Source organism: Spea bombifrons, chromosome 3, assembly GCF_027358695.1.
Source record: "Spea bombifrons isolate aSpeBom1 chromosome 3, aSpeBom1.2.pri, whole genome shotgun sequence".
Lineage (NCBI taxonomy): Eukaryota > Metazoa > Chordata > Amphibia > Anura > Pelobatidae > Spea > Spea bombifrons.
Window position 1 is genome coordinate 52,673,833 of NC_071089.1, and position 13,930 is coordinate 52,687,762.

The 13,930-nt window shown below is 36.0% G+C and overlaps 1 protein-coding gene across 6 annotated transcripts in view; it reads left to right on the forward strand.

Moving 5' to 3' along the window:
* SIPA1L2 (signal induced proliferation associated 1 like 2) overlaps positions 1-13,930 on the forward strand; it is a 99,673-nt gene that overhangs the window by 83,524 nt on the left and 2,219 nt on the right. For 3 of the 6 annotated variants that reach the window (XM_053458484.1, XM_053458485.1, XM_053458483.1), the window contains exons 15-22: positions 207-425; positions 1,672-1,822; positions 5,285-5,504; positions 6,073-6,204; positions 7,796-7,822; positions 9,338-9,391; positions 9,792-9,915; positions 13,724-13,805. In XM_053458484.1, coding sequence (XP_053314459.1) covers positions 207-425; positions 1,672-1,822; positions 5,285-5,504; positions 6,073-6,204; positions 7,796-7,822; positions 9,338-9,391; positions 9,792-9,915; positions 13,724-13,805 — 1,009 coding nt within the window. The remainder of the gene's footprint in view (positions 1-206; positions 426-1,671; positions 1,823-5,284; positions 5,505-6,072; positions 6,205-7,795; positions 7,823-9,337; positions 9,392-9,791; positions 9,916-13,723; positions 13,806-13,930) is intronic. The other 3 variants (XM_053458487.1, XM_053458486.1, XM_053458488.1) reach the window with 3 other exon arrangements.

The following is a 13,930-nucleotide window of genomic DNA, read 5'->3' on the forward strand; positions in this document are numbered from 1 at the left end:
AGCAGTGTCTTTGGGCAAGTAATCTGATTCACAATCCCACACATACTTACTTTTGCCAGTTTTTTTACGTAATTTTCCAGCACAGATCTGGATTTATGAAAAATGCTCATGTTTTCGTAGAATGTTTACTTTTTGTGAAAAAAGTAAAGCCTAGGCTATAGAGATTGAAAAGCTTTATTTTTGGTTTGCCACTCCTGCGCATACAGTGGGTCACATCATTCTGGAAGCCCTTTAGGACGTTCTTCGAAACCAAGTGGGAACTTGGACTCTTCCAAGGCTTACATTGTTCCTCATGGACAACAAACATCTGGATCTGTGGCAAAATCTTTCCAGAGACAAGGCGCTGTAAGCAAATATGTCATTGGATGGAAGAAGTCTGAAGATAGCCCTCCTCCTGAAGAGAATGAAAATGCAGAGTGTCACGGGTGAGAGTGTTTGCAAATGGGTTCAAATAGGGCTTCAGCAAATCTCTTTTCTTTAAAAATGTGCGTATTAAACACTGACTGTGACACTTAAAATATTAACCTATTAATATCGATCAAAACATTCTGTGGCTTGTTAGCTATCCAGTGGTTCTAATTACACTCATTATGAAGATCATGAAAGAATGGGGTCTTCTAAATTAAGATGCTATATAGAAGCAGAAATTTCAACTGTGATATACAATATCGGCAAGGAAAGCACTAACTGGGGCACTTCAATATGAACATACCCTAATAGAATATGAATGAGCCTGGTTAAGGCAACATTTTGTTTCTCTCAGACCCAGAAAGACCTCAAGGGTTAGGGACAGCAGTAAGTGTAACCCTGATTCTGTGACTGGTATACAAGTCTCAAAGCTCAGGGCAAACTACTAGTCATCAGCCGTGTGGACCGTAGCCACTTTTTAAACATATCGAACGTTATCTCCCCAGGTCCATCCTAAAGTGTGTTCCACTTTTGAATTCAATGTTATTTCGACTGTGTTTATGTTAATGGGTAACCACAAGTCTCTCGGACCTTCAAGTGTTTTTATCTTGCATAAAGCATATTTAAATTAAAACTGAAATTACAATGGGTTGATTTATTAGGAATTATTCGGAAAAAAATGTGTTCTGTGGCACAGTTTAATGTAGTAATATACTAACCCGTTTGGATGACATTGTGTTGTAATGGTTATGACAGCTTAAAACCGTTTTTGTCTTTTTGAGTTTTTCTGTCTAGAGGAAAATGACCTTTATACAAGATTCTCATGCATGTTAGCATGAAAAGTCTTACTACAACCTAGCCGTGAATCAAACATTTGTCATCTTGCTTTCAGAGTAGGCAGCCTAAGCAGCTGTATTATGTATCCCGGCATATTTGTGTAAAGGCTGTTAACGAAACATGTTTGGCACGTGTCAGATGCATTTACCATTGTTTTTTGGCATGTTGCCCTTTGTGACCATGATCATTTTGTCTGTGATATGAAGCACAGTTTGGCATCCTTAGAACTCAGCTGTTTGGTTTATCACAGGGCTTCAGAATTTGACCACTGTTTTTATTATATTTAGAGGCCATTTTAGCTAACCCTCAAAACTAACATTACATATAGAACAAAGTGACAATGTAAAGAACAGAATAGTGATGAAAAGTAGTGTTTTACTACATCTGGCTGTGGATCACTCATTGTGACAATTTCTTTTTTGTTAGATTCTACAGTGATGGAGCCAAGTGTGCATCTAGTAATTTGCAGGATTCGGTGATGGATGCAGAAACTGAGAGCCAGAATGTCCTTTCAAAAGAAGACTTTCTAAAAATGATGATGCCTGACAGCCCAATTGGGGAAGAAGGAAGAAGAAAGGTTGGTAATATGTGTATTTTATGTTGAAAGATGTTATCACATAGTTGCATAGTTACATCAGTCTTTTTTCTACCTTATTTACCAAGTCCATCAAGTTCAACCCTTCTACCTAACCTTCCTATTCTTGATCCAAAAGAAGGCAAAAAAAACCCCCCTGATTAAGCTACTTCGAATTCTGCCATCAGGGGTAAAAAAATTCCTTCTTGACTCCAAGAGGCAATCGGATTTCTCCTTGGATCAAGAAGCTCTAAAATATTAATGTTATTCTATTTATATGCCTGTATGTCATGCCTTTCTAAGAAAATACCGAGGCCCCTTTTGAAGGTATCTAATGTATTGGATAACACCACCTCCCTTGGAAGTGAATTCCAGACCTTTATTGTCCTCACTGTAAAGAATCCCTTCCTTTGTCGTCTATGAAATCTCCGCTCTTCCAGTCTCAGAGGGTGACCTCTTGTTCTTTGTACATTTCACAGAAGAGCTCTTTATATATTGGCCTTGCATATATTTATATAATGTTTTCATATCCCCTCTGAGACGCCATTTTTCTAGCGTATATAATTTTAACTTTTTTAGTCTCTCTTCATAACTAGTATCTCCCAATCCCCTTATTAATTTTGTAGCCCTCCTTTGCACTTTTTCTAATTCCATAATGTCATTTTTAAGGACTGTTGCCCAGAATTGTACCGCGTATTCAAGTTGAGGTCTTGACATGTAAGGCATACTGCAGGGATACTTAGAATGAATGTAGTCCACTGTTTTCTGATGCCTCCATGGCATTATAGTTCTATTCAGAGAAATTGCAGTGGGGCTTTGCCCAGCTACACTTTGTGCCATAGTAGAGGTTACTGCATTAGAATAGGATGGGCAATGGAATACCCCTAGAACCCGTTATCATATTTATTATGAATATTTTTATAAAGTTGTTTGGATTTAATTTGTATGAACTTTCTGTCATGCAAATTCCTCAAATTTCTGTAAACCTTTAGTGAAGATTGTATTGATACAACCCAAGAAGTAGTAAAACACTTCCTGCGTTCTTGTGTGCATTGTTTTGTTTTTTTCTTTTCCAAGCCACATGTGGGTTAAATCCTCTTACTTCTAGTGTAAAGATGTTCCGTGCTGTAGGATAATTTGCCATTACAAAGAATGTGTTAACAATTTGCCTTATCATTGGGATTTGCGATAAATGAAATATTACAGTTTCTTTTTAAGAGACTTTTGTCACTCAAGCCAGGCAGGGATGTGGTCAGATCCTCTGCCAGGTATGTGTTGAGAGGTGGCTCAGAGAATTTTCTGACAAACTAATCAGAGCTTTTCAATAGAAAAAAGCATTAAGTGTTGAGTGAAAACTGAGCCCAAAAAAACTGGGAACCACTATCATGGAGGAGAAAACTCAAAAGGCTTTAAAGGGCCCAAGTCCTGACCTTGGCCATTTTGTTCAATTGTATACTGACATGATTTTCGGGGCTAAAAGCACTTTGCATGGGGCGTTCTAAACCTGTTCCTTTCCTCCCGAGATCAGATAACCTAAATACCCCCTGCTTTAAACCAAGCTGCTGATCAGTTACCCGTCTGATACCTAGAGGTACCATATATGTTGTGTGTGTTAATGTATGTATGTGTATATATGTGTGTGTACCACTTTACACACAATATATATATATATATATATATATATATATATATTTATATATATATATTTATATGTGTGTGTATAGTGGTATTCTTGCAATGGCTGTTTACATAAACAAGAATTCATAAAATGAGAAAATGTGTGTATAACGAGGCCAGGGATACTACTAATTAGCATAGTGACTAATCAGCAGCTTGGACAGATGTAAAATCAGTTTTGCACATTTTTTTTTTTTTTGACTCAATGTAGATTTCTTAGTCATGACATATCAACAGATTTCACAGGCAGTATTCTCAGCAAAGGCACCCCATAATGTGTACATCTGACAGGTGCAATCTAACATATTTATATAGTTTGGGTTTACGGTGGGAATAGATATTATTTTCCCTTTCTTTGTAAATGTCATGAATATTGATGAAATGGAAATGAGCATTATTTTTAAACAATAAAATATGCAAAACGGCTTTATAAAGTAGAAAAAATAAAACAAAACACGTTAGAACTTTCTGTTTCAGAATATCACTTTGTGTGTTAGCTTTTTGTGCACAGCGTGACACAGCGTGACACAAAAACATGGCGCACGTCCCGAGGAGCGAGACAAATTTTTCAGGTTTCTGCAGATCATTTTTATGATGCCTTTTATAAAGAATGATTTTAGGGCTACAACCACATTTTAAATGAACATTCTTCACTGTGTTATACCTATTTATGGAGTTTTGTTAGCTGGTTTTAAGGGAATTTTCTTTTATTGATATATTATCTATTTTAGACATTTTCTCATTTAGTAGTGCTATAGGTCATAGGCATATTGAAGGACTATTGTTGGTGATATTGCATACATGTTATTGTATACATGTTTTAATCCAGATTCTCACGCCTCCAAATATTTAATAAATACACAGCAACATTACTGTCTTTATTTAATGCAATATGGTCTATGTCTATCTTAGTTCTGCACCTTAGATATAATTTAGGAACATCGCCAAGTCCCTTACAAGCTGCATAGACTAATAATTAGACTTAATGGGAGCATAATGGTCTGCATAGGAAACTACACATGGTGTAAATAATGTGAATGGGCCGTTTTAATTGAGGCAGTGAAGATTATGGTCTGTGTAGGCAATTACCCAGAGTGTAATTAATGTCAGTGGATACATTCAATTTAGCACCTTAGGTGTTGGCAATCAATAACATGTTAACTTTAGTTGCCCCCCCCTAACATACAAGGTTAAGACATTAGGACGGTGAGCACTTAGTTGATATGATTGACATATTTTGAATAACCATTATAAGACAATCGGTCTTTTTTATTTCTTAGTGTAACAATATAGTTAATGTATGTTGTTTCAAGTACTTCTGGTTAATGAAGCAGGAAAAGTCACAAGCCAGTCCAAATCTTTCCAAGTGTATTTGGTAAGGCTTGACGAACCTTAACCTTAGGCTGATTTACATTTTTTGTAGACCCGGGAAAACTAGGCTATGTATTGTAGCATTTAATTTACCCTTTGCTTCTTGCCTGCCTCCTTTTCTAAATTTAGAAATCTGTCTAATCTTACTGGAAAAGCAATTAGCATTTCATTTTATTTGTATTGGTCCAAATTATCTGGTCCTGCATTATCTCATGTACATTTAATCTTGTTCCATGTACTTTTAGCAATTTATGAAAAAAAGTATATATTTGTTTAGTCATGTTCCCCAGTGGTTCCTATACTTAAACTGATGAAAATGCACAATTTTTGTTTTTATGTACATGCATGATTTGGTCCTTTTTTTTCTGACTTATAGAGCAAATTCATAACATTCTTTTTTGCTTTCTAACTCTCCAGTTCTCCATTTTTGGGAACCTATCTCCTAGAAGATCACTTTGTCGGACGCTTTCTGATGAGAGTATATGTAGCAACCGTAGAGGATCCTCGTATGGTAGTTCTCGTAGTTCATTACTTGATCAAGCCTTGCCAAATGACATTTTATTCAGTACAACACCACCCTACCATAGCACACTTCCGCCACGTGCTCATTTGAATCCTGGGATGGGAAATCTAAAAAGTAAGTTTTTTTTTTGTTTTGTTTTGTTTTTTCTTTTTTGTTTAAATAATTGTAACATATTTTAACGCATATATTGATGTCCTATATAATAGAATGACAGCATCCATTCTGTAGGTACCGAGAATTCAAGCACATTTAAAAAGTTTTTAAGATGTACAATTTTCAGTAAGACTGTGCAAAACGGTGTGAAATGGGTGAAACCACCCTACTTAGTGACCCTGTTTTGAGGGGGCAATGCCTGATGATGACTCCATTTTCTTGGCTCTTATATTGTTAGTGGGTAAAACAATATATCACGTAAATTATTTTATGTGCTTATGTGTGTAAATAAATATGTAGCGATCATAAGTCATCATGATGTCACAACTTCATATAGAACGTTTGGTGTCCATCTTTGGTTTTCTGAAATGTTCAGTAGATTAGATACTGAAGGCATGTCCATGATAAGTTAAGGTTTATGCAAAGATCAATAAACCATACCGATCCAGCAAGACGTAGTATTGACTGACACAGTGCATAATTAAATCTCAAACAAAGCAGTTATTGTCATTTTCTTTTTTCTTTCCAGGTGATTGTTGGTTCTCTGATGGGTCGCTGTCTGATAAGGCAAAGTTTCATGATCCAGGACTGATACCTCTTCCAGATACAGCAAGTGGATTAGACTGGTCTCATCTAGTTAATGCAGCTCGAGCCTTTGAAGGTACCGCTGTCTTCTGATGAACCTAGCAGATTTAGACTACGTACTTTTGCCATGCAAGGCGTCAATAAATACTAGGGTGGCAGATTTTTAAGACATTCTTCCTTAAGTGCATGCAAGCTGGTATAAGTGATTGCCCTACACATTTTCCTTATGTGCCCAAGCATGGACTGTCTTAAAACCTAGTATAACTAAAAATGTAAAGTCTTGGGTTATAATTTTCATGTTGCTGAAAACCAGAATAGAATAAATAGTCACCATTTAGAATGAGGACAAAGACCAGCTTTCACTGAAAGGAAGTAATAATATGTTTCTTGGATCATATATGTAAGAATGTCATTTATTGACTGATGTTATACACATTAGATTATATTGATTTGACACATTTTGGGCATTAGTTATAGTTCTAAATTTGGTTTTTGCACATTGTGTAAATAATAAGGTGCCAAAGGCATGATCGAAGGCTTAAAAAATACATATAAAGTTCTGTTTATAATTTCAATAAATTAGGTCAATGTCAGGTTATCATTAAACCCACCAAATTCCTCAACTCAGTTTATTACTAAAGGTACTTAAATTTTCTCCAAAAGGTGTCAGGCTCATCATATCTCAGCCCTTACTGGATGTTGGAGTCCAGAGCGCAGGAGTGTAAGAACAGTGATAGACACACACTTCACAAGTGAGACAAAAGCTGAATGTTTAAATATAGGTATATTAAGCAAAGCAGATGCATCTCACCAAAAGTAGCGGAGTAGGAGGCATATCATGTATACAGACTACTGGGGAGTATGAAGGTAGAATAGTCCTGGTAAGAATAAAAAAGGGTTTGGGACGGGTAGCAAGCAAAAGGGGAAAATCCAATAGGCAGTCCGGGTCAAAAAGGTAACAGGCAAAAGTATAAATCCAAGAGACAGGTCAGGCATGAACTATAGCTCCAAAGTAATTTAATGAACTCATACCTCTGTTACCGAGAGGAGTTCAACTCCAGGTAGACCTCTTAATGGGGCGGCCATGCCTGGCAGTTTGCCGGGCAGGGGCCGAATCCTGACAAAAGGTCTCTGCTGAGAGCACCATCATATTCTGTAGCACCTTTCAATGAGTAGAAAGGACATAACACGTAGTAAATAACTTAACAATATGATTTACAGAAACAGGTGAGGAGGGCCCTGCTCAAATGAGCTTACGTCTCATCGTTCCTCCAAGCTGTCCATGTTGATCTATCTTTTTAAATCTATTTATCTCTGAGAATGACAGCACCTAATTTGAAGAGGATTAGTTACTAAAGCAAAATCTGAATATCTATAAATGATATTAAAACCTATTGTGTGCCTTGTTTTAAATCCAACTTTACATTAAGAGGATAAAAATCAGAAATACATCATGTGACTTGTCAAACAGATATGAAAGAAGGCATGAGGGACAGGGATCTTTTTTTTTTTCCAGAAAACGTTACTGGGTCTTCATAATATATAACTAAGAGATCATAAAGGTCGGTAATGAAATAGGGCTATTTTGTATACGCCGAGCCATGTTGGTCTCATTAGGACAGAACTGCAGTATTTTGTTAATGATACAGCTAAATTCTTTTCTTCAGAACTATCCAATGCTTTGGTTCTGAAAGGTAAATGTATTGTTTTCTAAGCTTAATTATATATTTGAGCATGCTTGCTAACCAGAGTTTATAATGTTCTGTAATTTGTGTGCTCTAAAGTAGCCTACTATTTACAATATTAATAAAATAAATGTTATGTTTCTCTGCCTCGCTGGCAAATGCTGATTTGTCAAATGAATTGTTGCGTCCCCACTGCAAATTTCCATATGTGTTTCTCCATGTGCTTAAGTAGAAATTTGAAAGCTTAGCATGTAATTTATCTGGGGCATAATGGGATAGATTTATGACTGAGCATGGCTGGAAAATCTCCACTGGAAGAATACTATGATGTAACTATGCATCAGGTCATACATAAGTATGAAAAAGGCCAGTAGTCACATGGTTGATATATATATATATATATATATATATATATATATATATATATATATATATATATATATATATAAAATCGTGGGACATCAGTTACATACATAAAGAACACATGATCACATCCATTAGCTTGTTACATGTTTTTACACTTTTAAGAATTCTTATCATTTCTATCTTTTCTCCTTAACTTCTTCTTTCCTTTTTAATTCTGTATGCCCCTTTCCTTCCATGTCTACCCCTTAACTTTTCATTTATCTAGCCTTTAATCATTTCTCCTATTCTCTACCATGTTTTTCTCTGTGCTCCTTAACCTTGTTTTCCCCTCCGTGTTGCCCAAACCTTTTCCCCCCCTCTTTTTTCACTCTCCCTCCCCCTTATAAACTCCCTATCCTCCCATGTATCCCTACCAATGATTTCTCTCTTATCTTTCCCTTCAAGTCCTCCCTTCACTTAGTGTTTTATGACATCAGAGATGTTAGTATGCTGCTTACAATACTAACATGCACATGGATATTATTTCACTAATAAATACTTGTGCATAAACCAAATTTGATATTTGTTGCTTTGTATTTGCTTAATTAAATCTGTGTGTATATATATATATATCTATATCTATATCTATATCTCAAAGCAATAATATTGTAAAAAAAAATGTACTGTAGAATGTGTCAGTTTTCCAGGTTCTGATTTTAAGTTCTAAATAAGCATACATACTTTATATACATGCTTTCTAATTATATACCTATATACGATACCATTATATTCTCTAACAATTTACATATAACATATCAATTTTACAGCAAAAAAAATTGTGAGTTTTGTATTACCCTGCAATTTCAAAGCGTCTGTAACACAAAAGTATCTAAAAAAGCATGCATTTGTTTAAGAAAAAGAAGGGTTTTTTAGCACCTGGATTTTCTAAGGGAAGCAGCTGATAATGATTTGTGAAATCTAGCAGAGCCGAATGCTATTGTATGTAATAATTTATGCCAGTAGATTTAAGGAGGCTTAAAGGCTTCTTAAAGTAATTGCTAGGATGGATTTCAAAGTGCTTCAATATTTTAGCTTAACAAAAAAAAAATGACAATCTCCAAACAGGCATAGATCAGATATTTCTTGCCGTTCATGGGAAACCTCTAAATGTAATTCCAGGTTTTGACTCAGAGGAAGAGATTGAGCCTGTCTGTCATCACACGTGCTTTCTAGGTGATGGTCCTGGGTTCGCTTGTTGACCTTTCCATTCTTTTTTTAATACTTAATATGCATTGACTGCATGTTTTGCATGAATATGAAAACTTTGGTTAGTTATGTTCTGGGATGTTCCATTGGAAATTGGAATGCTCTGTTATGGCAATATGTTGGCAAACGTGTTTGGCTTGCGTTTAGGCCTCAGAATGCAGGGGATTGTGAAGACTTGCTGTTTATTATCAGTATGTTGTCCTTGTGATTGTGGTATACTGTAATTTGAGGGCACTTACAATTGTATCGCCTTGCTTTTTTGCAGCAACGGATCAAAATATGTAACGGCTCGTTTCGTTTTTTCTCTACTTGTATGAAGTTTCAGGACCAGTTATGGCTGTTCTAATTGTGACTTTTCATGTTCCAGATCAGAGAGTGGGGTCATTTTGCACTTTGAATGACATGCAACGTGAGCAGGAATTTAAAGAGTCCCAGGAACTACCTCTGTGCTCAGAGTCTCTCGGTGGAAAAGATTTTAGTGATCCTGTAGGGTATGTAACATTCAATGACTTTCATATTCAAAAATGTAGACAGAAACTAGCATTAATAATTCCCTTACGCTTTAACTAAATTAGCATTCATTTTAATATTGCCAAGAAAGCTCTGTTTCTCGATATACCTTGTAGTTAAAATTTAACTCGTGCCTCCTGGTATAACAGATAAAATAATCTCAATTCTAAGGGTAATTCAGAGAACGCACTCAAGTGTGAAGACTGTTAAAAGTTTAGCACATGAACTAACTTTTTTCTTTCTATTGAAACATTGCCCTAAGCCTTTTCAGCTCCATTATGTTTTAGCCATTATTTTTTTCTGTATGATATGCATATAAGGCTTAATTACTACATACTTTTCCTTTATTTTACCTTCTTGGGTTCTGTCACAAATTGTAGTCGCCTAACCGGGCTTTCAAACCTTTTCAGTACTCATGGCTAAAGAGAGAGATGGAATTTGTCAAGGGTTATATGATATGTGTATTATGAACCAAAGTCTTTTCCATGTATCGATTTAAAAGTATAGCCTTGCACATTAATAACATTTCACTTTTAGATAAATAGCGACAGTACATCAACATAAACTTGAATGAGCAAAATTAAAAACATTCTAAAAATCAAAATCTTCTCAATAAATGACAATAATACTTTTTAGAATCTAAGGGGCTATGCAGGTTCTTTTAAAGTAATCACATTTGTATAAATCAAATCATTAGACAAAAACATTTTCATGAAACACTTAAATCACCATGCAATATAAATAAAATGGACAATATTCAATATAGCCATCTGCATAGACAGTTACAGGGGCGAGCTGGGCCGGGGGGGGGGATGTCCCCCCAGGCTGCCCTAAATCTAAATAAAACGGCTGGCCTCAATGCGGGACAAAAGCCTGCAGCAACTGTGATCAGTTGTAATGATTGTAATGGGGACAGATTAAAATATCTACAGTATGTGTAGGTGACAGCATACACGATATTGTAAGGTAGACACAAAGGATGTACAAAATATAATATATATTTTTATTTATGCCAAAACGTATTCACTTATGGTGTACTCCATTTTCATCAGATTTCAGAATGAAGGTCGTGTCAGTTGTAGTCCTGAGCAGCTGATCTGGTTTATGTCTGGAATATTTATTTATATAAATGTACGCTAGTATTTTTATTTATCGGACTGAACAGGTATTGTGCATTATGGCGTCTCAAACCTGTAATATATTCACGTAAGGAAGGATCAGAAAATTATCCATGCATGCTGACAAGGTGATCTAAAATAAGATAACCTACCAGCAAGCAGGGATGCTTACTTTTGGTAACATATGGAAAATGGCATCTACACTAAGCTTCTATTCACTGATCGCTTACAGGCAAAAATCAGACTTCAATCCTTGAGGGCTGCAAACAGGCTTCCAACAAGTAACTCTTTTGGAGGGACAGTCATATTTGGGACTCAAATCCCTATGCCATGTAATTTTGTTCCACCAACTTAACTATGCAAGAAAGACCAACCATGGGCAATCATTAATGGAAGGTGTGCCATAATGCCCCCTGCATAATGTATAGCTAATATCTCTTCAACCAGTTTAATTATGCATCATTCAGAATCAGCTCAGCTGTTCTTGTAGCACAATGTAAAGTCTACATGTAAACTCTATTTTACAAGAAGACTCATGGATTGGTGATTAAGCATCTTAGTAGAGGATCATGGCAAGTGGATCAGTTATTAGTTTAACTTTTTCTTCTTTATTCAATTTATTTTCCGTTATCCAATAGCATGTCATATAAAGTCATCCTTATTAATTAATTAGAAACACATACCAAATACAAAAAAAACGTACAAATTACATATATATGGCCGTGTATCGGGAGGTAGAGCCAATGCCCAGAGGAGCCCCAGTCTGTGTAGATTTAAACCCTGCTGTTATATACTAGAAACCTGTTGGCTTATTCTAACCAATCTATCCATTCATTTATCATTTGCAAGTTACCCCAGGCTCTAGAATTCAACCAGCCTAGACCTGATTTCATTTTGCACTGGAACACAATTTGATTCTTCTAATGACTCCATTTAATAGGTCCTGTGTTTTTCCAATTCTTTGCTGTCAGCAATTTAGCTGCAACAATGTAAAGCTATACTTCTAGGCAGCCTAGGCCACTTCAGATGAAGCAGGGCAATCTCCGGTCGCTGCTCCAAATGTAATCCACCCAGTGCTTGTAGCACGTCAGACACCATGTTCCAAAACACCTTAACGTCCTTGCATTCCCACCAGATATGCATATACTGCCCTATCTGTTTATTACATTTCTAGTACATGTTCATATATTTAGGGGAGAATTTTGCAAGTGTGGCTGGTTCCAAGTACCCTAAATTAGCAATTTTGAACTGGTTCTCTATGATGTTTACACAGTGGATTATACCTCTGTATTGTTTGATTGAATTTTTCCACTCCTTATGGGTAATTTCAATATCCAATAGCCTAGCCCATTTAACCCGTCTACTCTGTCATTTACATTAATGTTTAATAAATCATATGCCTTGGGTCGTTATTTGTGGAGTCTTTTGGCCCCCAAAAATCCCTTTCATAGACACAGTGATCCTGAGATTTCTTGATTTTATTCCAAACTCTCATCAAATTTTGTAAAACAAAGTTCCTATCCCTAGATGTCTGCCACTAATTCGCTTTACAGGACCAAAGCACTGGCTTTAGATGTTCCCCACGTATACTTTGTTTTTTTTCTATCTTAAACCATCATTCTTCTTCTACTCCTGTTACCTGCAAGATAGGATCAATTATCACTTTAACTGGAATCACCTGTGTTTTGAATCCAAAAGATTATTATTTCACTTATAACATGACTTGTACTTTGTTTCACTGGCTTCACAAATATTTTGCAAAAGATACACGGCCGACAATCCTTATAGAATCTGAAAACTGTTGCTCTCCTGATTCTGGGGGGTTGCGTAACAGAAGTAAAGTCACAGTTTAATTATTGCATTTTGCGTGGCGGATAACCTATTAACTTTTGTCCGTCTTGACGGGTCTTGCAGGTTAATATCTCATTAGTGACACAAGCACTGAGCTGTGATAAACCTTTTGTGTTTTGGAATGAATGCCTGCAAAGCTTATTTCGTTGCCGTGCCATAACCAGGTTGTTAACGAGTCATCACATTTCTAGCAGAAAAATAAATTTGTGTTGTGAATACATGCAAAAAAAAAACACCCTGGGGCTTTAGCAACTGTTCTGTGAAAAACTGTATTTAGCAACATCTTTATTCATCTCCATTAGTATAAGGTACCACTGCATTTCCCAGTAGGTTTTGCCCATAGCTTGGACGGATGCATATTTTTATATACAGTATATACAGTTGTCCGTGTTTATTAACCCCTTAAGGACAATGGGCGCTCCCTAAACCCATTGAAAACAATGCATTTTGAGCCCGTACATGTACGGGCTTTGTCATTAAGGGGTTAACGCTAGACCAACGGGGAATAGGACAAAAAAAAATAGTGATAATAGTTTGGTTATAGTTGCTGGTGCTGTAATAGACTGGTCATCTGCACACGGCTTTCTTCTAATGTTTGATCTTTTTTTTTTGAGTGGTTGATCTCAGAATCACAATGTTCACTGCCACGGTATAATATTGACATGCAATCTCACGTATACAGGGTTCCATGCACGGCAAAGGCAACTAATTTGTCATCATTAAGAAGAACATCATAATGGACAAACAAATATGTTTCGTTTTGCTTTCTCATGATTTTTAATTATGTTAAATAATTTTTTTTAAATGTAATTCCGTACAGAGAGAACCCCCCTTCAACGCTGACTGGGAAAGTAAACCAACTTGAAGTGATTCTCAGACAGCTACAAACAGACCTGCTTAAAGTAAGTATGGGAATTGTTCTTTATTTTCATGTGGTCTAGGCTAGGTTAAAAAAAAAAGTGCAAATGATTTTCATCTTTTACCAACATATTTATTTTATTCCTTTACTAATTATATCCATAATCTG